The following is a 26,508-nucleotide window of genomic DNA, read 5'->3' on the forward strand; positions in this document are numbered from 1 at the left end:
ACAGTCTTGGTATATAAAGATGTTTAAACCATTAACGCTTTTGTCAAGAATTATCAAATACAAGTACCGAAGCCCATACCCTATACAATCAATTTCCCCTCCACATAGACGATCGGTAGTTTTGATTATATTATTCATTGGCCAAAGAGGTGAATTGAGAGTATTATTAACTAAGAGATCTAGAGGTTTAAGGAGTTTTTCTGGACATGTGTCCTTTCCTGGTGGGAAAGCTGATGACACCGACCAAAGTTTTATAGATACAGGGAGACGTGAGGTAGAAGAAGAAATAGGAATACCGCAAGATGACGAGCTCCTCAATAAAGAATATTTATTGAGTTTAGAACAATTAAATGTAAACTTGCCATGTTATTTATCAACTACCTTTTTAAGTGTAAAACCACTGGTATTTTTTTTATACAATAGCAATTTAAGAGATGAAAATTTATTGAAATATTCAACCCCTATAGATGGTTCAAAATTCAAGGCTAAATTAAATCCTGGGGAAACTTCATCCATTTTTTCTATTCCGTTATCTGATTTGACATATTTTATGTTCTATGACTCCTATGATCATTTGACTAATAAGTATAAACCTGAATATACTAAACGAACGAAAATTACAAAAGCTTGGGGTGGCCTTAGATGGAACGTCTCCCACTATTATTATCCTACATTAAATGCACAGGATGAAAGTTGGCTGAATAATGTCTTAGATATGAGTTCTGATGAGGAAAAATTGGGTAATTCAGATGATAATTTGACTTACAAAGATGTCTGGGGGCTAACTGCAAAAATTTTATACGATCTGTCTAGAATAGCTCATGGTTACATTTCAAATAACACAGATGATAAACAGAATCCCTCTTTAAATATTAAAATTGGAGATGAAGATTTAATTTATGCATTACACGAGTTTGGTAAACAAATGCAATCAAAAAGTAGGACTGATTGGGAACTTGCTATGTTGAAAGGCTCAAAAACAACTAATTATTCGGATGTTTTACCTAAATTTTGTTTAGAAAAACTAGAAGCACCGTCAGACTATGAAAGTGGTGATCAGCACTAATATATGAATACATACAATATTATTAAAGAACGCATGTGAATACGAGAACATTAAAAGAATCAACTAATAACGCCGAATATATAACTGTATATAACAAAGAGACAAGAGTTAAAAAAAACACGACGATTCATTCTTCATTAAAGGGAAGGTAATTTTTCCAAATTTATGCCCTTCTTCTTGATGGCAAAGTTTTTAGTTGGAGTATTTGATGAGTTTAATGTTGTATCCCAACCTTCGTTTACAACATCTGTCCTTGGTGTTGTCATTTCTGATGCTTGGTAATTCAAAAATTTCTTGTCATCCCTGAAGATATGATGGTGAGAAGTATACGATTTTGCATGTGTTGGATAACTCAATATCTCCGGCTCATTATCAATTATGAGCTCGTCATCTAGTGAATTTATATTTTTGTTATTTATGCTTGGAACTTTGTTGATTCTGTTAAAATCATTTTGTTCCTCTAAATATTCCTGGAATGAGAGAGTTGTCATTGGTAATGGAAAACTGGACACTTCAGGACCCCCGTCGAAGCCCATTCCTAAATCATTTTGTTTATCCTTTTTCACATCCTCTTCTGCATATTGTTCAAATTCCCATTCGTTAAGATCATTTCCCCATCCATTGTTAATTTTTTTCATGGTATCGACCTTCCCTGTCCTCGAATGTTTATCAACCTTCTTCAGTTCTGTCTTGTACCTCACATTGTTAGATTTGATAGCCTGTTTTGGCACATGCTCTTCAACATTAGTGTATCTCCCAATATTTTTGTCTCTGTAGAAAGCCTCATTCCCACTGGCTGTTTTCTTTGGGATGCGAGTAGGAGGTAATTGTTCCTCTTTGGACTTTTTACTGGTTCTGTTATTTGTCTTGACAATTTCAATAGGAAGCTTGTCTGATTGAGTTTTATCTATGGACTCATTTTCAATGGAGTTTCCTAGCTTGTCGAATCTATCGTCACTCATAATGCTGGTTTTTATTATTCAAGTTCGTGAGGTAATTATGTTTTTCCTTGCAATTAAGTTTATCTATTAAAGATATATCGACAATAAGGTATTTGACATAATTACTTAGAACATGAGATATATAGGCACTAGATATTTATATGGTTGTAAAATTGATAAATCGAAGACCTATTTTTTGAGGTCGTATGGACCTCAAAAATGTTAACAAACAATGAAATCCGCCTGCCATTTTATGTGCTGACACCACTCTTTATTACTGACACTGGCCAGATTTGATTCTTTTTCTCTCACACCCTTCTTGCGCCGCAAATGTGCACTACTGAAATCAATTAATAAAGACATGAATTTAAAGGTAAAATATATGCAAAAACACACACATATTTATATATGTGTGTTATAAACTAAGGTAGGGGGAGCTTAAGACAAGTATATCATGGTAATAACAACGTTATCTCATTTACAGCGCTCCTGAGTCTTAAATAAATCGTTACACAACGAATATTACACTATGTGTTTTATGTGAGCACACATCTTGAATCACGTGACTCCTTTTATGATAACAGTCACGTGATTTCAATGATCCACGTGAAAGGCACACGCTTGAAAAACAAAACATAACACAAAAGCTTACGCGGTATTGTTACTATATTTAAACAATAAAGGGACAACTAAGAGTTTCCCATTAATTAAATACTATATGACTAACACACGTTTCAACGGTAAGTCATTCTAATCATTAACGGTATTAGATATATATATATATATATATAAATATATATATATATCACTTTCAAGAAACAATCGTATTGTTTATTTATCTGTTCTGTGGAATATATATATAATAATAAATAAAAGAGTTAGCGGGTTCTAGCCAATATTATCTGCTATAAATTATTTATTTTTAAGGGTAAACGAAACTATAAGAACAAGTTCAAGAGAAGAAACAGATATTTTGTAACCGAAATAATCTGTAAAAGTTAGCAAACACATCTACATTTTTATTAGTTATGAGTGATGCTTTGGAACAAACTAGCCCTGTCACACCTTTTGTTTCAGAGCTATTATTAGGACGTGGTCCACTGCAGATAAGGTTTATTAATACCTTCATTGCTAAAAAGTATCCAGTGTTTAATGAATACTCTAATTCAAAAAAGAGAAGGGTTCTAATGCAGATTTTAGAGAAAGGTGATTTTAGCAAGAGAATAGTATTCAAAAAGGTTGGGTGGGGAGAATGGTACGCAAAACAATTAGGAGATGTGAGCGAGAGCGAGTTTAATAGGATCAGAGATGAGGAAAATAAGAAATCAAACAGTATAACCGCATCAAGTCATCTTCTTTCACCTTCACCAACAGCGAAAGCTAAGAAATTGCAACAAAAACAGAAATCTGTGATGAATACGTTGTACATCGATGAAAATGCTATTGTTTCAGATGACGATGAAGACGAAAATATAATGAATTCTTCAGAAGATGAAAATCCTTATATTTATCACCATCGCAAGCCCTCTTTGAATTACGATATACTTTCGCAAAAATTGAAATCTTCAATAAAACCAAATAATTCACAAATTGTCTCAAAAAAGAACAGCAGGACCTGGAGTGCTACTGCTACCACCAATAGTAACTCTAAAAGTATTAGAAACAGAAGGAGAAGTAGTAATGTGATTGCTTATAACCCCAGTGCAACTAATAACAACCGCACCGAAAGCGATGTTGAAGACGTAGCCGAGCTGGCGCCAAATGAAAAGAGAGAAGCAAGAATGAGTATTTCTAAAGAATCTGGTATTAGATCGACTTTACTTTCACCTACTCCAGGATTGATAAATTTCAGCACCACTACAAATACATCAGTTCCAAATTCTATTTTTTCTATAAATTCACCCACTGTATCTAAGGAACAAATATCTGATACTGTTCCAAGACTAAACGAACGTGTTGTATTAACACCTAAATCAGGTTCAGTTTCAGGTACAGATACAGATGAAGAAGACTGGGCGAACATTGGTGCAGAAACGTTAAGAAACACATACTATACTCAACTGCATTCAAATGAAGCTAGTCCCAAACCAAATAATGAATTAGAGTTGGAGATCAAATCAAATGGTCAACGACTAAAGAATGATAGTGATGCTGCTATACTACTAATGAGCTTAAAATCATAACGAAGCAAATCTTTTTTTTTTCGCCTTTGTCTCTCTCTCTCTCTCTCGTTTCTTCATGCCACTACATTTTTGATTTCAATTTATAAATAAACCTAAATTTATATAAACGTATGGAATTAATCCGATTAACAAAAATGTAAATAAATGAACCCACTATTTCGGAATCACCATTAAAACATAATCGTACTTCTGCCTTTGTCTTTGGCTGTTGTCCTATATAATCGGTATAGTATAGTTAACATTGGCTTGTTAATTTTGATTTAAATATCACGTGATATGCACGTGACACGAAATACTTCTTTTTTTTAAGGGAGCTGTTTTATTTTGGATTAATTATTTTTTAAGGGACAAGGGTCAAAGTGACACCATTGTCGCTCGTTTTTTTTTAATTAAATCATTTTTTTGTGGTATAAAAGGAAGACACAATCTTTAATTCCCCTCATAGATATATTCCTCTTATTCATCGGCGGCTAAATTTTTTGAATTTGAATATACAAATTTATTACTAGTTTTTAATAAATAGGTTTTAGTATTTTATTAAACAAGGAGCACCGAATTAGGATAGTGTTATGAGAGTTTGTTTGGTGAATAGAACGGTGACTAATGACAATAGAAAATCATAAATACCATTGGAATCCTACATTTAGGCATAGAGATCTGGAAAAGTACAAGAATAAAGATGAGGATTACATAGACTTTTATTTCAACAATACAGGGTATAATAAGATATATCAAAACTATTTATTGCCGAATATTAGGTTGTACGATAACAAAATATCGATTAACCACTGGCAGTTGAGGGATTCAATCAAAGCAAGCTCAAATTATAAAGTTAACAACAACATATATTACATTTTTGACCATTCAATAAGGAAAATCAATTCCAAGGACACGAGTTTTGACACTGAGGATGCGGAAAAGGATTCCTTTACAAAGAGTTCTACAGTGGTTAATTTTAATTTTAAACCGAGATGTTTTACTGAAAAGCAAGGTTTGATTGCCTGTGGTGGATTAATAGGACCAGATGACAGAGGATATCCGTCAAATTGGAATAATTCGGACAGAGAATCTCTTGGTGTCAATCACGCCGGCAACGGGGATGACACGGCTGCTGAGGCTGATATACCTTGTAAACCTGTGGAGGTTCTCAACGACAACGTCTTAAATGACAATACAAATTATAGTAATCCTTCTTTATGGAAGGGGATAATACAGCTGCATGATACAAATACAAATATTTCACAATCTTTGGTTTTAGGACAATTTATCACAAACTGTGTAGCATTACTCCCAATCTCAAGCAACCAGTATGACATGTTTTCTTGTAACAATGACAATCATATGTACCAATGCAATATAAATAATAGTAGAGTGGTTCTAACAAAGAGGTATTCTGATTTAAAATTTGCATTGAACTATGTTGCATTATCAAACGATTCAAGAACAATGGTTGTCTCTGGGGATACAAATAAGTTTGCGATATACAGAAAGAACGAATTCGATAATCTATTTACTTTGAATTATGATACGCAACCAAGTTGGGGGAATTCTACCATAATAAAAAATGAGAGAATACCAAGATATGCATTGCCGGATCACACAAGTAAACTAGATTTGGAAGATATGACAGCTTCAAATAACAGTAGCTGTGCAAATTTATCTTCGAACCTAAATGGAAGGCATATCTATGAAGCACCAAATTCTGATCATGGTTTTTATACCAGTTTTTCCAATAACGATTTACAATTTGCAACTATTTTTCAAAATGGTGTTTGTTTGATCTATGATACTAGAAATATGTATAAACCGATGATTGAAATAAATTCAACAAGACCATATTCTCATAGTGGTTCATTTAGAGTTTGTAAGTATTCAAATTCCATCGATGATTTATTGTTCATTACAGAGCACCAAAGTAGAATCCATGTTGTTGACACAAGAAACTTTACAAATCATCAAGTTATCAGCATCCCATCTAAAGTCGAAACTACTAGTGCGGGCAATATATTTAGTGATGATAATAGTAATCCAAATGCAAGTGACCTACCCAATGATGTCACGACAGCAAGAACTGTTCCACTTGATAAATTGATTCCAAGCATAGCACCATACCCAGAGCTATGTAGCAAAACAACTAATGAGTATAATTCCTTACAAGAAAAAGGGCTCTATTTAATAAATCAAGACCCTCCTAATTACTCAAACAGAGATGATAATCAGATAAGAGATAGGAATAATATAAATCCCGATTTTATTTATGATTATTACCACAATGAGTCAGAATTTGATAGCAGTGGCATTATAATGGAAAATGGCAATACTTCTAGAAATAGAAAAATCAAAAGTCATCATCCAGGAAGTGATCCTTATAATTTTGATTTTCGACTTCAAAGAATTAGAACTAATTCTTATGAAAACAACAACTGGAATAATTCACCTAATTCAAAAACTAGTTCTGTAAACAATACTAATCAGTTACTTAATGATCAAAACAATAACTATCCATCTATGGGATCTAATAACCCCACAAGAGATGTTTATAACGCAAGTCAACTTTCGGGATTCCCATTATCTAGGAGAGGTGGAACTTCGCTGTGGTCAGCTTATACAGATGACTTCACAAGAGATACAATCACTAGCTATGTTACTTTAGAATCAGCGGACGAAAGCAATATATGTGGTTTAGACTGTATGCAAGATTCCAATGGGAATGACTCTTTGATAGTTGGTTACGATTATGGTTTACTCCAATGGAATATTAATTCATGGGCAAGAAGAAGTTTCTCAAGTTATGAATTCACATAGTAACATAATTAGAATAGTCTCTATTTATAGACGAATCAAATACAAAGACTTTCACAATATATTTCTTGTATTTTTTGAAGAGAGGAAGTATACCATTTTACAAATAACTTAGGTGAGTAACATTAATTGATATATAAATAACTAATGAATTACATGTTTTAATTATTTTTATTAGTAAAATATGGTATTTATTCGTTAAATAATCCACTTCATACTTTCTTCTGTATTATTCATATCCAGAACATATGATTCTATCTTATTGATATTAATATCACTACACAAACAGCATTTAGTTGATAATAATTTATTCATTTCTTTGTTTAATGTCATTTTTCTTACTTTGTTATTTTCTCTATTGAGTTTTCTCTCAATATTCTCAATCTTACTCTTTAATATTATTTCATTCGAATCTAGTATGCTATCTTTGATACAACGTTCATGGAAATTATGTGAACATGGAAACACATAGAATCGTTGATCTTGCAATATTTTTTGGCACACATCACAACTAACTCCAGGTTCAAGAGTCATATATCTCTCTTGAAAATATTCCATATCTTGGAGTAATTCTTCTTTCATTATCATCGAAGACTTTATATTTTGTGTAATTTGAGACATTGATTTACCATGTAATTCTAAACTTTTGATAATTTGGTCTTTTAAGTTTGCAATAGTTGTGAACTCCTTGAAAAGTGGTAATAATTCCTTGATAGTTAAAATACCATTAGTTTCTCTTAATATATTGTTGATATTTGTTTTCAAATCATGATTGTTAGTTTCATCAAATAGAACTTTTTTGGCAATTTTTAGATAGAGCTTTTGACACAGTTTGTCATTACTACTAGTCTCTAGTTCTGTCATATCATTTTCGGAGCCTATATTATTTACAACGTCCTTTGCAAATTCGATTAAATTATTCTCAAGTGCAAGGTTCACTGCTGCCTCATATAATTTCAACTTAGAATATAAATATATTGAGACAATAATTGTTTTAAATTTCAAACTTAGTCTTAAGACAAAATTAATATCAAATCTATTTTCATGTTCAGTCATAAAATTTATAATGGTTTCCTGATAACTGTTATCTAAAATATCATCATTAAACGTAGAAATCATCATATAAATAGCGGTATTATAAACGATTGTTTTTGTAACGGTATAATTTTTGATACACCACAATAAATACGTTAATGCATAGTTCTCCTTTTGTTGATTTGTAGTATTGTCTATAACAGGAGTTTTCATGTAATGTGAGTAATATGTCAACAAGGAAGGGATTAATTTAACATAATCTATTTTATCAATTTTCATCCAAGTTTTGATCAAGGAATCAGGTATCTTTAAAAGTAATAGGGATGCATGTTCATAAATTTGTTTAACATCAGTTATATTTAATAAACTTTTCTGAGCTTCATACCATTTTTCCTTTTTGATCCAATAATTCAAAATAAACTCAAAGTCTGATATTAACTTAGCATAGAACAGTAGTTCATCCTGCCTATTTTGAGATAATAATAGTTGTAATACTATTTTTTTATCCAATGAAAAAGCATATTCAGACAGAAATGTGTTTAATTCTGACTTTATAATTTCCTTATCTTCTTTCAATTTTGTCAGCAACACAGAAGATTTTTCAGAAGCAATTTTTTCATCTACGATATTAAGTTTCTTTAAATAAGTCCATAATATCCAACTTGTTAACAATAATTTTTGCGATTCTTTCGTTGATGGTATCTTTTTTAGTTTTACGGAAAGATACTCTTGCAGAGGATCAATGTCATCATCTGATTCTAAGAATTTCAAAGCAATAGAACCAAAGGAAGAATATGATGAATTTCCATAACTAGTTGCTGCATCAAAGAAATTTCCATTTTCAAACAAAAAGTCTCCTTTATTGTGCATTATCATATCTTTTTCCATATTATTGATATCTAGGAGACTTTGTGCCGTATTAAATTTGTTTTGTTTACAGAGAATTTTCCAGACAGAATGAGATTTATTGCTTATAGTTATCTCATATACATGCAAGTTCGAATAACACCAATATGTAGGTACCTCCTGAGAGTGATCTGCTGTTAATCCAATTATGTTTTCAGATTCGTTTAATAAAAGTTCTTCCTCATACACAATCTCATTAGTTAATCTGTTAATCACAGTAATCAATGTGTCCCTCTGTAAAATTAAATAAAAATCTGTCATTATTATATCATTTATTATTTTTTGACGCTCAGTAAGTTCTACATTCAAAAACAAATTTGCATCAAGTAGAATTTTTCTATTGGAATTAGTAAATGTTTTATATTCTTGGTCAATATCATCCCCAGTACGTCCAAAGACAACCCCATTAGCTGTGACCCAAGAAAATCTATCTTCGTAGGTTGAAAATTTATTTGTAGTATTAGCACTTAGTTTATCAAATTGCTCCTTTTCTTCAGGAACTTTCCTATTTTTTAAAGACCGTATTGGATTGTCAGAGTCAATATTACCCCAGTACATTATATTAGAATCTGATACAATAATGCATTCTATGTAAGGTTTATTTTTTTTATTGATGCCACAATATACCATCAATTTGTTGATTAATTTTAAAACTGTTGTTACACTCAGATTAGAAAGTTTTAACAAATCACCATTTGGCACATCAACAAAAGATACATGACCATCTTTGCTTCCACACAAAAAGGAAGCATCGTTACACCATTCGAGACTATTTATATCGTAATTATTTTTTGATAATGAAGCAACCTGAAATAGAAGAGCTCTCGTCGGTTTTTGATCATTTTCTTCCAGAAGTGTGTTTACATCGCATACATAATAATTTGAGAGGTTCGTTTTCAGAAACAATAAACTACCATTTGGACTTAGCCATATCCTAATTAACAACTCTATAGGTTTTTTACCCCCGCCATTAAGTAATGGTATCGGATATTTATGGACTTTTGAAGGTTTATCTAGATCAATGACAAATAAAATGCCGGATTGTAAAACAAAACACATGATATTCGACTTTACTTGAAGCGAACTAATATGGCTCTTGTCTAATTCATTTATAAAGCTTAATCGTACTTCTTCTATATCGACTCCTAATTGGGATATATCAGCCTTATAATTTGGATCTGCCCCCATTTTCACTAAAATATTGCTTCTCGGAAAGCTATACCTTCAACTTGCTTAATATATAGTTTAAGTTTGCTTGTCAATTATTCAAAAGTTTATGCACTAGCAACTATTCTCAGATTTAACATTAATTGCATATTAATCTGCTCTATTATATTATAACTTTTTAAACTTTTAAATATTACTTTTATTGTCTGATGTATGATCCTTTAAATTTTCAGAACGTTATAATTGAAATTTTCGAAATTCCAAATTTCAATTATAATAGAATCTTATATTAATAGTTAACTTTTGAATGATGCTTTTATAGTTGTAGAAACCCAATCAACCACTGCTCTATAGATACAATCGTTGCTTAATAAACAAGAAGGGTTATATAGAGTTATTATTTAAGCAATAAACTCGGTGTAAATGAGCAACATACCAATCAAATTGTTGAGCGAAGCTCAAGGCCATGTTGTTTCTTTGGAGCTAAGCACTGGTGAGACATACAGAGGTAAATTAGTAGATAGTGAGGATAATATGAATGTTCAGTTGCGCGATGTAACGCACACTGGAGTGAATAGTGAGGTAACGAGAATGGATGATGTCTTCATTAGAGGATCACAAATTAGATTTTTTGCACTACCAGATATGTTGAAACATGCACCTTTGTTTAAGACGGGACCTCAGTCTAAACCTCCACCACCAATACGTGGACCAAGAAGGAGATAATTTGATGATAATTTAGATTGTTTTATCATTTATAACCTCTGTTAACTACATATACTAATCCTATCTGCATTTTACTAAAATTTAATATTGATAATTTATGTCAAACTATACATACTTAAACAGGATAGTCGTAGACATATCCTCAAATCAATAAATAATATAACTATTTTCCATTCACTTCTAAAATATATCATCCTTTGAGATATTCGATACATCCATATTTCTAATTTTACAAAACTCTTCTACATCAATTCGTACTTGTCTATTAAGATCGCTGAGCTCAGCAAACGAAATATTGATTTCATCTTGTAAGTTCATAGCTTCCTCTATGAGAGCATTTATATCCTCCTTCTTAGGTATTCTTTCCTTATTCTGTGAGATTAAATTCTCACTGCGATTCCGAAGTAAATATGTCGATTCAGCATCGAACACAGTAGTGTTGTTCCTATCGTCTTTGGAATCATTTGTGTAACCATTGCTTTTGGTATCGTTTCTGCCAGACATACTATGATTGTAGTTCCTCTTTCCACAATTGAAGCTGCTCAACTTCTTTATTTATCTAAAAGTTATTATAACGTCAAGTTAATGTTTTCATATCTTTTTTTTATGCATCTGGGATTTAAGTACTTCTACGTTTGAGGAAGTTTATTGTTATAAAACAGTCCCAGTTATAAATCACAGAGTAAAGAAATATGTAGATTCTGATATATTAATCGAAATTTTCTATGTCACCAATGCCATATGGTATTGCTGTCTTAGTTCGTTGATCAGAAAGATATATCTTCAATCACTCGACCAAGGTATGAAATTGATTACAGTTATATAAAATACATTACTTTTAGTAATTTATTATTTAGTAGAATATTTTGTTGATAGATATTTATGAATACGATTCTCCATGCTTCTTTAGGTTAATGGTTGTGTATAATGGATAAATGCCAGTAGAACCAATATGCGAAGTTTTGTCTTCAATTAATGTAGATGCAATTGTAGTGTCTAAGTTATTAGATAGACTTTCATTGGTACTGAACCTATCAGTGTTCTCATTAAAATCAAGAATCTTGATGAAATCTTTATTTTGAGATTCATGGTTATCCAAAGTTATCAATAATTGATTATTATTGACATTCATTGTAATTATGTTGAAGGCAAATTCCATTGTTTGAAATAATTTTAAAGTGTTATCTTCTGGAGAATATTTTAAGATAATTAGTAAAGGAGTGGCTTCTACAAAGAAGGCAACAAGTCTGTTACTTGGTAATGATACTATTTTAGAAACACAATATTCTCTCAAATTATTTTCTTCATTTTGAAACCTTTCGGAAGCTAAATGAGCATCAGTAATATATTTGTCAATTAATTTTTCATAATTGAATTTTGATAGTAGTTCATTTTTTCCCCAATTCCATAAATATAGATACCTGTCACCACCAGCACTTAATAACAAATCATTAGTTTTATTCCATTGAGGAACAGATAATGATGAAATGAATTCATTGTGACCAAATAACCAATGCTTAACAATGTAGGTTTGAGGATAGTGGGTTACCTTAATATGTTCATCTCTGTCGGCGGTTATGATATATTTTTTATTTTCCGAATCCTTTACCACTACAATACTTGTTAACATTGATACGTGTCCCAAGACAGGTTCAACGTTACCGTCGATTTTTTTTACGTCTGAATCGACACTCATAGTGTAGACATCACCAAACTTGTCAGCTATCACGATTAATTTATCATCATCCGAAATAGCTATAGCGTTTGGTCTTTTTGGATATGGCTGTCTTTTCTTCAATTGTAAAACATTTTCCTTATTATCGTTATCAATATCAAAAATGATAACTGATTTATCAGAATCAGCACAAATAATCAATAACTTCTCCCCATGTGATAAAGTAACATTTCTCAAATGCGAATAAACAGTTGGAGCACCTAGACCTGGTGTTGGAATTTTAGCAGTTTTATTTTCCGATTCAATTGTTTTAGCTGATTCGTCATTAGTCTTGCGTTTTTTTGTAATATTCTCAGCGATCTGTCTGGCTTGTTCCTTCTCAACTTTCTCCCGAATAACCTCATTTCTGTCCAGTTCGTCGACCCATTTGCCGACTAGTTGTGACTTACCTTCCTCAACTCTAAAAACAACCACTTCATTCTTAATTATACCAAAAATTAAAGAACCATCTTCACTAGAAACAATATCCTGAATAGGATGAATTAGAGACATAGCTGCTGGTGTCAAATTACACTTTTTTAATACAAATAAAAAACTCAATAAGGAAGCTTGAATGGCAGCAGTCCTTTGATCAATAAGAGAACATTCAAACGTATTAAACTAAAGACGTTTATAATCAATCTATAGATAATAAATAAAATTCATTGTTTTTTAATTCATATATATCATCATCAAACAGAGCTCATCGCAATTTTCAAAAACAAAAAAAATTTTTCACTTTTAAGCTGTAACACATAGGGAAAAAGGCTGTAAATATATCAATTTAGATGGTTCTTATACAAGATAATGCTATTGCTCATTACTTATTAGTTTTCCTTATCCAACAATGGTCACACTGTGAACCTCAAGAGTTTCTACATCTAGGTATGAGTTAATCGTTGGATTAAATGTATCCTCCATTCTTTTTTTATCAAGTGACATGCCTTTAGTTTGCAACCGGGATCTGTATTTCAAAATCTAAGTAACCTTGAACTCATTTGGTCTTACAGATATGTGTGTATCTGTGTCACTTAGCTACAAAGTCGTTGTGTGATAACTTAATAACATTGTGTTTTATTTCTCTTTTGTGACGGTAACTTCGAATCAGTGTTTATCTTTTTTAATTTGTGTCACAAATTAAAAAGATAAACTCAAAAACCCAAAATCAGTTATAATAATTATATAAATATGGGTTCTTGTTGAATTATAATTGTCTTTATATTTCCTTTCATTTAGTATAAGATTCTGTTGTTGTTATTCATGTTTTTTTTGTACTTGTGACATAGGAATATACCATAAAACTAATTGTGCTTTCCAATTACTTAATAATTTGCTACCTATAAACTTAACATTTTAAGTTTATAATTTATACTTATATAACAAAAAATTACAAAGAAGGATATCCTTATCTTCTTTCAAAACATAAGCTTTCAAGTTAATATTTATTTAAAATTATGACAATAATTGGAGATTATATCAAATTTGAAGATTTATTTAATAGGAAAACATTTATTAATAAACCACCATTAAGTGCTTTCACTAAAGGTAAGAATGAGATAAATCTGTCAAAGAGGATTTATAATAATTGTATGCCAATTCAAACTAACAAATTCTATTCTAATTTATTAATTAATGATCAACAGAATCCAGTTTGGGTTTATCCATATTCAATTAATTATCATAAATTAGAGAACGATAATGATTTTTTTGGATTAGGTATAAATTGTAATTATAGTTCAAATGACAATAAAAAATCCAATTCAAATAAGTTTATTAATAAAAATTGTGTCACAATTCAAAATACTGATATTAAACCATTTATATTTAGTTCGATTGATTTCCATACCAAAAATGAAATGTTTATGACATTATCAAATATGAAACAAATGTCATTACAGATTTATTTAAAGAAAAATCAATCTCAGTTTATTTGGTTTCCAGTGGTTCAAGGTATGGGAATGATTACTGCAGTTTATTATAATTTAATACCAAAATTACAAAGTGAAATTGGTTTCAAATCAATTAAACAAATACCAATTTATTTTAATTCACATTTAAGTTCTACTAATAAAAAAAAATTAATCAAAAAATATTCAATTGTTTTGCAAGATAATTCCAAATGGTTATTATATACAACAGAAAGATATTTGGTTAATTCACCAGAGAATGTAATTAATTGTTTAAGAATTAAAGATTATCATACAATAGTTGGAAACCTTTATTCAAAAGGAACAATATTCCAATTAATTCCAGATATTTTCACAAATTTAAAAGATGTTGAAGAAGTCGATTATTCGATTGGTTGCTACCCAATTGATTGTGTTTTAAAGTTTTCAAATAACGATGATTATAAGGATGACAATGATTATATTACCACTGAAAAAAATAATGATATAAATTCCAAATGTGTAAATAATATTAGTGACGCTAAACAAAATGAAAGCTACCTAATGTACGATTATCAATTAGGTGGTCACAATAATAGCGAAATACCATTAATTTTCATACTACCTCATCATCAAAAGTTAATTGATCATAACTCAATGTCAAAATTCAAAATTAATTCATTTGTCAATTCACCTGTCTTAGGTTCAATGATTGGTTATCTATCCAGTAAAATTATATTGAAATTAACTTTACCAAAAGAAAATCCATTTGAATCTCAACTTGGAGGTTATTTTAATCTACAGTCTAATATCAAGGGATCTAGTCAAAAACTGTTAACTGAAACAATAAATGAAGTTAAAGAAATTGCAAATGAAGAGGCAATTACTTTAATTGAAACTTTTAAAGATATCGGAACCATGAAAGATATAAGAGAAATTGGGAAACAATTTTACAAATATTCCTGGTTCCTATATTGTTCTTATTTTATTTTAAATGACATTGAGTTAACAATAAAATTATTACCATTAATTAAAGATGTTTTTAATAAATTCATTAATGATACCCTATTTAATGACATTTTACAATACGATACCAAATGTGGAGGATTAATAACATCTTCACAATATACAGATAATTATTATTATAATGAACATAATTATGATTATAGTTATTTTATTATATCATCAGCAATTATTGGTAAGATAGAATTGCTTTTATTAAATGATACTAAAGTGAACAACAATGATCTTGTAAAAGACTATTTTAATAATACAGCTTATTTATGGTTAGATAATAAAGTGGTAGTTGAATGGTGTGAGAATTTAATTAGAGATTATAATAATCCTTCTGATACAGATGAATATTATCCAAGTTTTAGAACGTTTGATTGGTACCATGGCCATTCATGGTCTATTGGATTGATTGAAGGAATGAATGGTAAGGAATATTATTCAAGTGGTGAAGATTTAAATTCATTATATGCAGTCAATTTATGGGGTTTAGTTACAGAAAATAAAAATTTAATTAACATTAGTAGAGTACAATTATCGTTGTTGAAATGTTCCATTAATAGTTATGTACAGTATTACGACATTGAACAAGATAAAATTCAACGTTATTATAACAAAGATAATATTGAAAGTATCCCAAGGTTATTTGCAAGTAACCAAGTATGTGGAATGTTATCAGATAATAAACTTTTATATAAGAAGCTGAAAGGTTTAGAGATATCAAGCCAAAGTAAAATACATTTACAACATATACTACCAATAAATCCATTAACGAATTGGGTCAGAAATAATGAATTCATTGAGAATGAATATAATACAGTAATAAAAGAATTAGTAAGTTCGTTATCAAAAATTGATAAAAGAGAATTACATGGTTACCAATATTCAATGAACAAAACATTCAAGACTTCATTTATGATAAATATTTCATCTATAAGATCAAAGGAAGCATTTCAATATCTTTTAAAAACTATGCCGAAAATTAATGAACTAGATAAATCACAATCATTAACATGGGCATTATTATATGCAATGTCATTTCGTGATGCTGATTCTGAACTTAATATTCATCACGATTGAAATAAGCGGGAACCAGAATCTTTTCTATTTCATACTTTATATACAATGGTTTAAATCTTTATATTATTATACGTGTATAGAAATAAAATAGTTTGACCTATAAATATTGAATTCAATTAACATTGTTCAACATTGTGATAACTGGGGTATTGTATTGATCTCATCTTATGTGTTCCAATGAGTTGTTCTTATAATGAAACTCTGCAATAATTATCACTTCACTTCATCTTAAAAATTCTTATGAAGTTGTTCGTTCATTAAAGGAATAGGAATAGGAAAAAGAAAAATATATAATCTCAAATCAATACTAAAATATAAAGCAATAGTAAAATATTAAGACACAAATTAGTGCTGATTTAATAGATATATTTAATTAATATCCACGAAAGCACTTCAGATAAGATCTATATTGATTTACTTGGTGTTTATTTGCTGTTTTTGTTGCTGACTTGTTTTACAAAAGACGATTGAATATTGTTGGCTTAAATAATTTCAACGTATATTTCAGCGTCATTGCAATTATAATTGTCTCGATATGTCTGATCTGATTCAATTGCAAAGAGAATATCTAATTAAGATATTAAATGATATTCAATCTGAAAATAATTTGAAGTTTCTGATAATTGATAATGAGATTGAACACCTTTTCAATTACATCTTTAAATCACCATCAGAATTGCTGAATTATGTAACAGCAATTGATAAAATTGACTCCCAAAAGAGAAAGGGACAACCTGGTGTAGATGCTATATATATTCTAGCTCCAACAAGGTTTAATATTAATTGTATTGAGGCAGATTTTCAGAGCATACCTCAAAAATATAAAAAGGCTCATATTAGATTTTTGCCAGGTTTTAAAGGTCAATTAGTTGATTTCTTTCAATACAAAAGACACATTAATAAGAATCTAGCCTCTTTAGCAGAAGCTAAATTTGGTTTTATACCGAAGGAGTCGCAGTTTTTTCAAACATTAGGAATAGATAGGCCTCTGCAGATTTTTTTCAATAACGAATGTCAAGATCTGATCCAGCAAAACATTGATAGAACAATATCTTCTCTATTAAACTTATGTATCATCACAGGTGAATACCCAATCGTGAGATACTCTGAACCCTTACCAAGCCAAGTGGAAATTTGCCAGCCAACGAGGCTAGTTAAAAAATTAGCTATTGAATTTCAAGAAGCCCTAGATAACTATGCTCGTAACAACCAAGATTTTCCACCAGTTGATAATCCAAGACCGCGTGCTGTATTTATTATAACTGATAGAACTTTAGATTTATTCAGTCCCTTTTTACATGATTTCTCCTATCAAGCACTGTCTTACGATGTGGTCGATGATATTAATTTAATAACTGATGTATATTCTTATGAAGCAGAAAATGAAGCTGGTGAGAAAGAACGAAAGTCATCAAAATTATTGGATTTAGTTGATCCAGATTGGGTAGAGTTAAAACATCAACATATAGCTGATGCAAACGAGTATCTTGAAGGTAAAATCAAAGAGATTATTGCACAGAACCCTTTACTTGTTGATAGAAGTAACGTAAAGAATACCACTGATTTACTAAGTGTTGTTGCACATCTGAAAGATTTTGATGAAGATAGAAGAAGGTTAGTTTTGCACAGAACATTAATCGAAGCTTGTTTGACTTCTAATCATGAACGTAAATTGGCTTTATTGGCCGAAATGGAGCAAATAGCCTGTGGTTATGGTTTGGATTTAGAAGGCGAGAAGGTTAAAAATTTAATTGTACAGGCTCTACCTATTTTACAAGAAAAAGGCCCTCAACTAACCGACAAAGTACGTCTTATCATCATTTATGCATTATATAGAGGTGGCCTTATAAAAGAAGATTTTGTTAAATTGTTATCCTTTATTGGTGTAACGACTGATCATGAGCATTTTCCCAGTTTTATGATTCTGATAGAAAATTTTAATAAAATTGGTTTTAAGTTATTAAAAGATAGTCCTCGTTCGAAACCTTTTGAAAAAGAATGGCTTCATGATACAATTATTAAAGATACATCTGTTTATCAAACATCCAGGTTTATACCAGCGTTAGGTAGTATTTTGTCAAAGGTAATAACCAATCCTCTGTTATTGAGTGAAGAAGCGTTTCCATATGTAAAGGATAAGCCTATTGAGTTGTTAGATGAAGAAGAGATGGCAGCAGTTGGTGCTTCAGCGTCAGCTAACTCTTCAGCATCGTTAAGAAACCCCAGACATAAGGCTTCATGGACAAAGAATAATAACTTGAAGTCAGCAAGCAGAAATCCAAGACAAAGATTTTTCTATTATATATTAGGTGGTATTACTCATGCTGAGATTAAGTCTGCATATGATCAATCAGCCCTTAAAAATAAAGATGTATTTATTGGCAGTGATGGTATCACAACCCCACTTGGTTTCATGCAAAGTGTAGAATCTTTATCAAGAGGTAGAGGTGAGTTAAATCTCAAAGATGATAAAAAACTTAACGAAACCCCACCACAGTTCATGACAGTGAATGTGGAAGAGCCTATCTCGCATGTTCATAGGCGCTATGAATTGCAAACTCCTATTGTTAATAATTCTAGGTTAGGTCAACCTGCTAATGAAGGACAAAAGTACGTGATTACTTCAAATGATCAATCTACTGAAAAAGAAGACAAGAAGAAGAAGCAAGGAAAATTTTCAAAATTATTTAAAAAGAAATAATATTGATTATGGTCTTAAAATAAATCTGGTTGATTTAATGAACTCGATTAATTAGTTGTATATTTTTTGATTATATGGTAGTAATGATTAAACTGATATATAATATCGAGTTGTTGAATTAATTAGTATTAGTACATTGTTCTTAATATAAAGCATGGCTATATTTTTATATGTCCTCATCCAAATTGTATTTCTTAATAATGTCTCCAAGCCTTTTCAGGGTTTTAGGTATCTTGGGCACCGGCTTTTGGACCTTGTCGTTATTAGCTTTGTTGTTTATTGGGGAAGCTGGTGTGATTATTTTAGGTTCAGGTGAACTTGCAACGAATAAAGTTTTTTTATTTGTTTGATATTAGTTGATGAACCACTACTTTCTAAAGATTGATTAGCGTGCGTTGGAAAGAGATGTTTGGGAGTATCCATATGCTCCATCTGTTTAGATGATTGGGATTCTAAATTTTGTTTACTATAATTATTAAAATTATAAATAGGAAAATTTATTCCGTTATTCTTTTCAATCTTATCAGCTTTACCTTGAGCTCTAGTTTCATCTGACAAATTCAATTTATTATCTGCTATATTCATTAACTGCTGCAATATTTTTACTTCTCCAGATGTAGTGGTACCCGCATTGTTCGTGTTTGCACCACTAGCTACATCAATTGATGATTGCTTTACAGTTAATAAATTGATAGGGGTTGGGTTTTCTTTTTTGGTTGTTGATGCTTTGGTGGCTGGAGTTGCTTTAGTAGTTTCATGCAGATTTGTTGTATTTGGAATTGGGATAGTTTCAAGTAATTGATTTCGTTGATATGTATGAGAAGATTTAGGCTGTTGTAAAGCTTTAGATTTTCGTATGGCTTTCAGTTTTTTCGTTACTTTATGTGCTCGTATCGCTCTAGATACTTCCGCAGATTTAGATGTTCCTAATGATTTGGATATTTCTACTGACTTAAGTGGTTGTGCAACTCTAGATGTTTCTATATCCTTAAGTAATTTTGTAGTTTTAGGAAGTCCTATAGCTTGGGGTACAGATTGAGAAACTTCATGCATTTCTGTATCTCTAGATCCCTGTGTTACTTTAGGTGTTTCTGTTGCTTGAAATGTTTCTAAGTTTTTAGATAGTTGTGAAGCTTTTGGTGTTTCTATTTCTTTGTTTTCTTGCGTCACTTCAAGTGGCTCTGAAGATCTAGGCAAGTTCGTAACTGGGCATGGGTTACTTATTTCCTTTCTTTGACCGTTTTCTGGAAGCTGATTAGAAGCTTTCTCCTTCTTACTATCTTGAACTTGTAAAGAACCAGTATCCTGGGCAGCAACAGATGTAGCTATTGTAGATTTACCAGTGTTGAGTACTTTTGATGGTCTCGATATTATATTTTCTATGGATGGCTTAAAAGATCTAAACTCATTGTTACTCCCTGAATTAGGTAATTGTTCATTAACTGGTTCGGAAAAACTATGTATTGATGTATTAGTCAACTGGTGTTGGGAGCTGTTCGATAAAATATCAAAGGATTTGTTGAGTAGTTGTTGTTCAGAGGTTTCTCCCTGTTTGTAAGCAGAAGAATAAGCTTTGTTGTAAGGAGCATCTAAATGCACTTTATGACCCTCTGATATAGGTTTAGGGACTGTTGAAGTACCAAATATCGGGTTTTCATTATCTTTCACTTGATCAGATTGTGACTGTTTTTCAGGTGGAGAAGATATGCTGTATGATATTATACTTGAAGTCTGCTCCTCTAAGTTAGATGTAACATCTTTAGTTATATTAGGTTGGAGTTGAGTAGATTGTATAGATGAGCTATTATTGACTGAGACAGTAGAATTTTTGTGTATAAAGTCAGCCTTATTGGAATTATCGTTCAAACAATTTACTGTTTCCTTTTCTTTGTTATTTTGAATAGCTTTTAGAGAATCTACTACTTTAGAGTTATCCTTTTTGGGACTATTCATTTTTACAGATTCAATTTTGTCCTTCCTATTGGTAAAATCCTTTGAAATAGAAGATATATCTGAGTTCTCAGTTGCAGACGGTGTCATTTTTCCATTTGTTGAAATAGCTTGTTTTTCTTGTTTATTATTTGGATCATTACTCAATATATTGGATTCAGGAAGGAAAGCATTTAGCTTAATTATGTTTATATCTTTCCTGTCATCTATAATAGACTCAGCCAACATTGCATCGTCTTTGAATGATCCATCAAGAGGCTTCCTTTGCTTTTCTTCTGTGTCAACATGTGTCTTCTTCTGTTTAGTACGTATATCCCTTTGATCAACTTTTTGGCTAGATACGGCCATTGTAGAGTTTGGAGAGGACTCTTTCAAAGTATTTTTAAAATCTTTAGTTGATATGATTATGTGATCATTTTTTGTTCTTGGTACGTTTAGTGTTTGAACCTCATCCTTCATAGAACATTCCTTTTTAAAATTTATGTTCTTTAATGCTGAATACTCTGTAACATAGTTGGACATCACATCCAATGGAATGAGATCCATTCGATTTATTAGTAAATTTTTAATATTATAAAAATCACTTTTGTAATTCTCTCGAAATTTACTCTCAAGCAATGCACGTTCATATTCATTATTATGTTTGCTTCTTTCTAAAACTAATTCGGTGAACTTAAATAATTTACGAGCTTCTTCATCAAAGTTGTAACCGTCTTCCTCCATTTCTTATTTACTGGCGGTTGTGTATTTTATGTAATCGCTATAATAAAAACCCAATAGTAAAATTATGCTCCAACTAATAGCAATACTGAAATATCACTTAATATTATGTGTAATACATAAAAACATATTTTAAAGATATTTAAAACATTTAACTAACCTTGTTTTAATAACCAATGTTCTATGTAGTTAGTTTTTCTTATATCTTCAAGTCTTCCATTGCGGCACGCATATAATTTATGTCAAAAATCAGTAACTTCTCTGTTTTCTTATAGTTAAAGTTAGGCTTAAAATTATTTGTGAGACTAGTCAGCAATCATTTTATTGAAGTGGAATAGTATTGGTTTACAAATCTTTTTACATATTTGCTATGTAAATTGTATTTTATAAAAGTTAACTGATAATCTATATCGAATAGCTATGAAGTAGCATGGACCGCGAATCTATGCATGTTACCGTTATAATCGAAAATTGATTCAACTGGATTAAAAGCTATGTTTCCTGAATTTTTCACTATATCAAGAAATTCAAAATTAATAGTTGACAATTCATAGTACAGTTCAATTTGGGATCCTTTCTCTGTAAGTTCTCTTATCATTGCTGAGAGATTATGTAATGAATCAATGAAAATAGTCGAGTATGCTCTTACGCTTTCATTATGTTTAATGTTGATTGTCTTCAAAAGCAATTCACTGTTATCAAATGTAACAGTACTTCTAAATTTTTGAGCAAGTTCTGACATATCCTCAGAATCTGAATCACAGTCTAGATCATCTGTCAGTGTTTCCACTTTGTAAGCAACACCTCCCCATTCGCAGAGAGCATCTCTTGGTAAGTTGGATACTTTGATAATAATTAAGCATTCCAAATTGTCATCTTCTTTATCTGACCACAGTTCAGATTCGTAAGACATTTTTGAACAGTATAAATCCCAAGTTCTTGAGACGATAGGGACCATATCAATATCGGAGATAAAACATTTCATTTGTAGAGATTTTTCTGCAACAATAGTTTCCTTTATGGTATTGAAATGTTTTAAGGATAATATACTTTGGAGAATTTTTTCATCACTGCCAACAATAGTCATGGACTGTGGTATTAATGCTATTTGTCCACTTATATAGCTTACCATATTTCTATCATTATTTTTCCAAATTGCTTGTGAATATGGTCCAATATTGCATGGTGCCCAGTATGATATACCTTGAACATGTAATCCATCTTTGCTTTCATTTATCATCATTGTCTCGTTATCTCTGGAACTAAATTCTTTCAGTTCTGCTTCAGTATCAACTATAACTGATAGTTGCAATAAGTTGCCCGTTGGTAAAAATTCACGAGTCTCTACACAAGCTCTCGATGGAGGCAATGGACCATTTTTCTCTATATCAAAAAAATCATTATAAACCTTGTTTACATTTGCAAAGTCACGTATATTTGAAAGATATAATGTTGAACTTAATATCTGAGATGGTTTAATATTATTTTCTATTAATATTTTATCTAAGTGTTGAAATAAACTTTTAATTTGAACTTCAATAGATGTATCTTGAGTGGTAGGTAATATATTTGAAATGTACATCAAATTATTAACTTTATTCACTGACAAATTATAATGAAATTCCAAAGATTTTGGATCGACTTGCTCATTCCTTTTGCGTACTACTTTTGTATTACAAGTTTCATTTTCTAAAGCAGTGATTAATGATTGCCATTTTTCATTTAATAGTAACGGCTGTTTGACTAAAAGAATGTTTTCTTCAAATTCTTCTTTAGAAATTTCTCTTTCCACAAATTCAGTATTTAACTTGGTGCTGTAAACACCATTGTTTTTATCAGAGGTGTCCAGTTCACTGGAGATTATTTTTAGATGACCTTTTTTAAAAAATGGAGCATCTAAGACCATTGTTTCAAATTCCCCACCTTCACCGCAAATGTGAACTTCGTACATTTTGTTTAATTTCATCATTATTGGATAAATAACTGGTAAAGACATATTTATATGAGTATCATTCAATCCTATAGCAGCGACTTTAATTAATCTGGCATCCATCTTTGAAGATTTTTCATTCTCAGATTGTTTAGAAACTTCACACATTTCAGACATTAAATCAGATTGATCTCTCTGCCATAGGTAACTTAGTACAGTTAACCCTAACCTATTAGATACATTTTCAACTCTTGTTCGTTGGTATGATGAAAGTATAGCACCCACACTAACAGCCTCTAAATCAGGATGCTGTGTTTTAATCTTGGAAAGTAATTCAAATAAATTTTCAATCTCATCATCTTTCGTAGATACGTAATTTAACTTTTGATATTTTGAAGAGTGAGGTCTAATGTAATGTTTGTATAATGGGACATCAGTTGTCTTTTCATATAGTGATACTATATCATGACCTACTGTCTGAAACATATAACTATTCAATTCCTGTTCATCTATATCAAGAGGATGTAAATTTCCCAGTGCAATCAACTCATGACCATTTTTCAAACAATGTAGAATATTGTAACAGGAATCTTTACCACCTGATACTAGTGCAACAAATTTCATCCCAGAATACCAGCTCTTATGGAGGCGGCATAAATGGATGCAAATAATGTATAGTATTTATAACAATACAATAAGTGCTTAAAACCTCACATTCTTATAACCTTTCATCGTTATTTAAAAAATTTGAAGATTTAGAGATGACTTAATTTTTCGCTATAGTTACATTACTTGAAATTGATTACTCAAACGTCAGTAATGTCATTTACATTATTAAAAGTTATCCTAACATGATATTATACAAGAATGAATTATAGTAAAAGAGGTAAATAGGACTTAAATTTTTATGATACATTAGTTTTTCTATGTAACTATATATATGCAGATTCTATAAAAATTATTCAGAATGTTAACAATCAATTAAGGTGAAAAGACCGTCTTGACAATTGCTTTAACTAGTGGCCAACCATTTTCGGTTCTAACAGCATCTCCATTTTCTTGTAATCTCCTTAGCAAATAATCCTTTGTCTCGACAGGTGGACCCCAAGGTACATATTTAATAATATTCTGGACATTGTGTTTTTTGATTAATTCATAGGTTAGCATATCGGCCATGCCTAATAATTGGCCCATTATTACATTTGTCTTTGTAAATTCATTTGTATTAGGTTTTTGTAATAATTCAGTAGCAGCTAATTGCGACTTCTGATTGTGTGAAGCAATCATCAAGTGGCCATAGGCAGAATTGGAACTATTCTTAATCATATCATCCATGACACTTAATGTCACTCTGTCATAATTTTTATCAGTATCTGATTTTGTATCAAAGATAACATTTCTATTTGGTTCTGAGTGGATATATGCACCCCTAACTAACTTTAGACCTAATTTATAATTTCCTTTTCTTGCCAACTCTTCTTCTTTTAAAATGTCACTAGCAGAATCTTTCAAGTATAACTGCCATGTGCCTACTACGGAAGTCAGACGATATTCAGCTTTATTATATTTTTGGAACATGATTCTTTGCAATTCATAGACACCATTTTTCTGCAAATCGTACTTTTCAGCATCGATTGTGGAGACTAAGAAAGGGGCTTTTCTTTGTGGATATAGTTTACCTAATTTTTGGTTTAACATAAATACTTCATTTGTGATGGTATCAACATTTTTTATTAACTCCTGTCTTTTCTCTTTGTACATTGGATTATTGAAATGAAACAAAATATCATTAGAGTTTGGTACAAGGGCACTTGCTTTCAAAGCAATATACCCGGGAGCAATATCATTTATGTTCTTTCCCGACGATTTGCAGTCCTCTATTTGTTCGACAATGTTCACTTTCAACACTTCGTGAATCGATTTGATAGTTTGATCAATAATTTTATTTACATTAATACTCGCATTCAGTCCTTCGGAGTCCTCTATTGTCAATGACAACATCATGTTTGAAATTCCTCTTTCTCTTAACTCCAGAGCAGTTTTCTTTACTTCATTGATAGTATTCCCACCTACGTATAACTTTGAAACAAAAAATTTAATAACCCACATTGGCAAATAAGGGAATATTTTGATCACTAAATTCAAAAAAGAACTTCTTGTAGTCACTAAACCGATACAGAAAAGAGAAAACAATTGTGATTTTGGTAATGTTTTTAAGTATTGCACCTGATTAGCGATATCTGCAACATCAGTGTCATTGGGATTGGAAGATGACGTTGAGTTATCAGTGAAAGTAGAATTATGTGGATTAAAATTCATTGGGTTCAAATATGGGGTATTTGTATTGGTATTCGTAGAGGTCTTTGAGACCAGTCTAATATGCTGTGCAATGTGTTTATAGCGGAATAATGTTCTATTAAAAGTAGCAGAAGCCGCTAGGTAATGTGGAAACGATTTTGGGATTTGGTGCATTCAATAAGTTTACAGTGTGTGGTAGATGTTTTCAGTTTTGATCTTACTGATTTTTTGGATACGAATATTTGAGAAGAACAAGAATGAATGAATAATGCAAACAACAAAGGAATACAAATAGACAATATGGGAGCCTTTTTATATCTTATAATTTACAATATACGATCGACCGAAGATATAGTGAGCAGAAATTCTTATCTATATACCACTATTATTAA

At 30.9% G+C, this 26,508-nt stretch overlaps 13 protein-coding genes across 13 annotated transcripts; 6 read left to right on the forward strand and 7 right to left on the reverse strand.

Annotated features, from left to right (window-relative positions):
• Positions 1 to 19: 19 nt before the first annotated feature.
• On the forward strand, positions 20 to 1,066 carry PCD1 (8-oxo-dGTP diphosphatase; the record flags this gene model as incomplete). The annotated part of the gene is made up of 1 exon (XM_003684597.1): positions 20 to 1,066. One exon carries the CDS (start codon positions 20 to 22, stop codon positions 1,064 to 1,066), a length of 1,047 nt encoding a protein of 348 aa, XP_003684645.1.
• A 137-nt stretch (positions 1,067 to 1,203) lies between these two features.
• TPHA0C00550 (uncharacterized protein) lies at positions 1,204 to 2,028 on the reverse strand (the record flags this gene model as incomplete). The annotated part of the gene is made up of 1 exon (XM_003684598.1): positions 1,204 to 2,028. The coding sequence occupies one exon, from the start codon at positions 2,026 to 2,028 to the stop codon at positions 1,204 to 1,206; it is 825 nt and encodes a 274-aa protein (XP_003684646.1).
• Positions 2,029 to 3,035: 1,007 nt separating this feature from the next.
• TPHA0C00560 (uncharacterized protein) lies at positions 3,036 to 4,190 on the forward strand (the record flags this gene model as incomplete). The annotated part of the gene is made up of 1 exon (XM_003684599.1): positions 3,036 to 4,190. One exon carries the CDS (start codon positions 3,036 to 3,038, stop codon positions 4,188 to 4,190), a length of 1,155 nt encoding a protein of 384 aa, XP_003684647.1.
• A 603-nt stretch (positions 4,191 to 4,793) lies between these two features.
• GID11 (Gid11p) lies at positions 4,794 to 6,995 on the forward strand (the record flags this gene model as incomplete). Its single annotated transcript, XM_003684600.1, has 1 exon — positions 4,794 to 6,995. The coding sequence occupies one exon, from the start codon at positions 4,794 to 4,796 to the stop codon at positions 6,993 to 6,995; it is 2,202 nt and encodes a 733-aa protein (XP_003684648.1).
• A 195-nt stretch (positions 6,996 to 7,190) lies between these two features.
• Positions 7,191 to 10,121, reverse strand: PEP3 (tethering complex subunit PEP3; the record flags this gene model as incomplete). Its single annotated transcript, XM_003684601.1, has 1 exon — positions 7,191 to 10,121. One exon carries the CDS (start codon positions 10,119 to 10,121, stop codon positions 7,191 to 7,193), a length of 2,931 nt encoding a protein of 976 aa, XP_003684649.1.
• A 402-nt stretch (positions 10,122 to 10,523) lies between these two features.
• On the forward strand, positions 10,524 to 10,826 carry SMD3 (mRNA splicing protein SMD3; the record flags this gene model as incomplete). Its single annotated transcript, XM_003684602.1, has 1 exon — positions 10,524 to 10,826. One exon carries the CDS (start codon positions 10,524 to 10,526, stop codon positions 10,824 to 10,826), a length of 303 nt encoding a protein of 100 aa, XP_003684650.1.
• Positions 10,827 to 11,006: 180 nt separating this feature from the next.
• Positions 11,007 to 11,330, reverse strand: TPHA0C00600 (uncharacterized protein; the record flags this gene model as incomplete). Its single annotated transcript, XM_003684603.1, has 1 exon — positions 11,007 to 11,330. One exon carries the CDS (start codon positions 11,328 to 11,330, stop codon positions 11,007 to 11,009), a length of 324 nt encoding a protein of 107 aa, XP_003684651.1.
• Positions 11,331 to 11,706: 376 nt separating this feature from the next.
• Positions 11,707 to 13,053, reverse strand: TRM82 (Trm82p; the record flags this gene model as incomplete). Its single annotated transcript, XM_003684604.1, has 1 exon — positions 11,707 to 13,053. One exon carries the CDS (start codon positions 13,051 to 13,053, stop codon positions 11,707 to 11,709), a length of 1,347 nt encoding a protein of 448 aa, XP_003684652.1.
• Positions 13,054 to 13,994: 941 nt separating this feature from the next.
• Positions 13,995 to 16,517, forward strand: TPHA0C00620 (uncharacterized protein; the record flags this gene model as incomplete). The annotated part of the gene is made up of 1 exon (XM_003684605.1): positions 13,995 to 16,517. The coding sequence occupies one exon, from the start codon at positions 13,995 to 13,997 to the stop codon at positions 16,515 to 16,517; it is 2,523 nt and encodes an 840-aa protein (XP_003684653.1).
• Positions 16,518 to 17,052: 535 nt separating this feature from the next.
• On the forward strand, positions 17,053 to 19,218 carry SEC1 (Sec1p; the record flags this gene model as incomplete). Its single annotated transcript, XM_003684606.1, has 1 exon — positions 17,053 to 19,218. One exon carries the CDS (start codon positions 17,053 to 17,055, stop codon positions 19,216 to 19,218), a length of 2,166 nt encoding a protein of 721 aa, XP_003684654.1.
• Positions 19,219 to 19,515: 297 nt separating this feature from the next.
• Positions 19,516 to 21,891, reverse strand: TPHA0C00640 (uncharacterized protein; the record flags this gene model as incomplete). The annotated part of the gene is made up of 1 exon (XM_003684607.1): positions 19,516 to 21,891. One exon carries the CDS (start codon positions 21,889 to 21,891, stop codon positions 19,516 to 19,518), a length of 2,376 nt encoding a protein of 791 aa, XP_003684655.1.
• Positions 21,892 to 22,306: 415 nt separating this feature from the next.
• Positions 22,307 to 24,442, reverse strand: DPH6 (diphthine--ammonia ligase; the record flags this gene model as incomplete). Its single annotated transcript, XM_003684608.1, has 1 exon — positions 22,307 to 24,442. The coding sequence occupies one exon, from the start codon at positions 24,440 to 24,442 to the stop codon at positions 22,307 to 22,309; it is 2,136 nt and encodes a 711-aa protein (XP_003684656.1).
• A 357-nt stretch (positions 24,443 to 24,799) lies between these two features.
• PUT1 (proline dehydrogenase) lies at positions 24,800 to 26,290 on the reverse strand (the record flags this gene model as incomplete). The annotated part of the gene is made up of 1 exon (XM_003684609.1): positions 24,800 to 26,290. The coding sequence occupies one exon, from the start codon at positions 26,288 to 26,290 to the stop codon at positions 24,800 to 24,802; it is 1,491 nt and encodes a 496-aa protein (XP_003684657.1).
• Positions 26,291 to 26,508: the final 218 nt, after the last annotated feature.

The sequence above is a fragment of the Tetrapisispora phaffii genome, chromosome 3 (assembly GCF_000236905.1).
Source record: "Tetrapisispora phaffii CBS 4417 chromosome 3, complete genome".
Classification (NCBI taxonomy): Eukaryota; Fungi; Ascomycota; class Saccharomycetes; order Saccharomycetales; family Saccharomycetaceae; genus Tetrapisispora; species Tetrapisispora phaffii.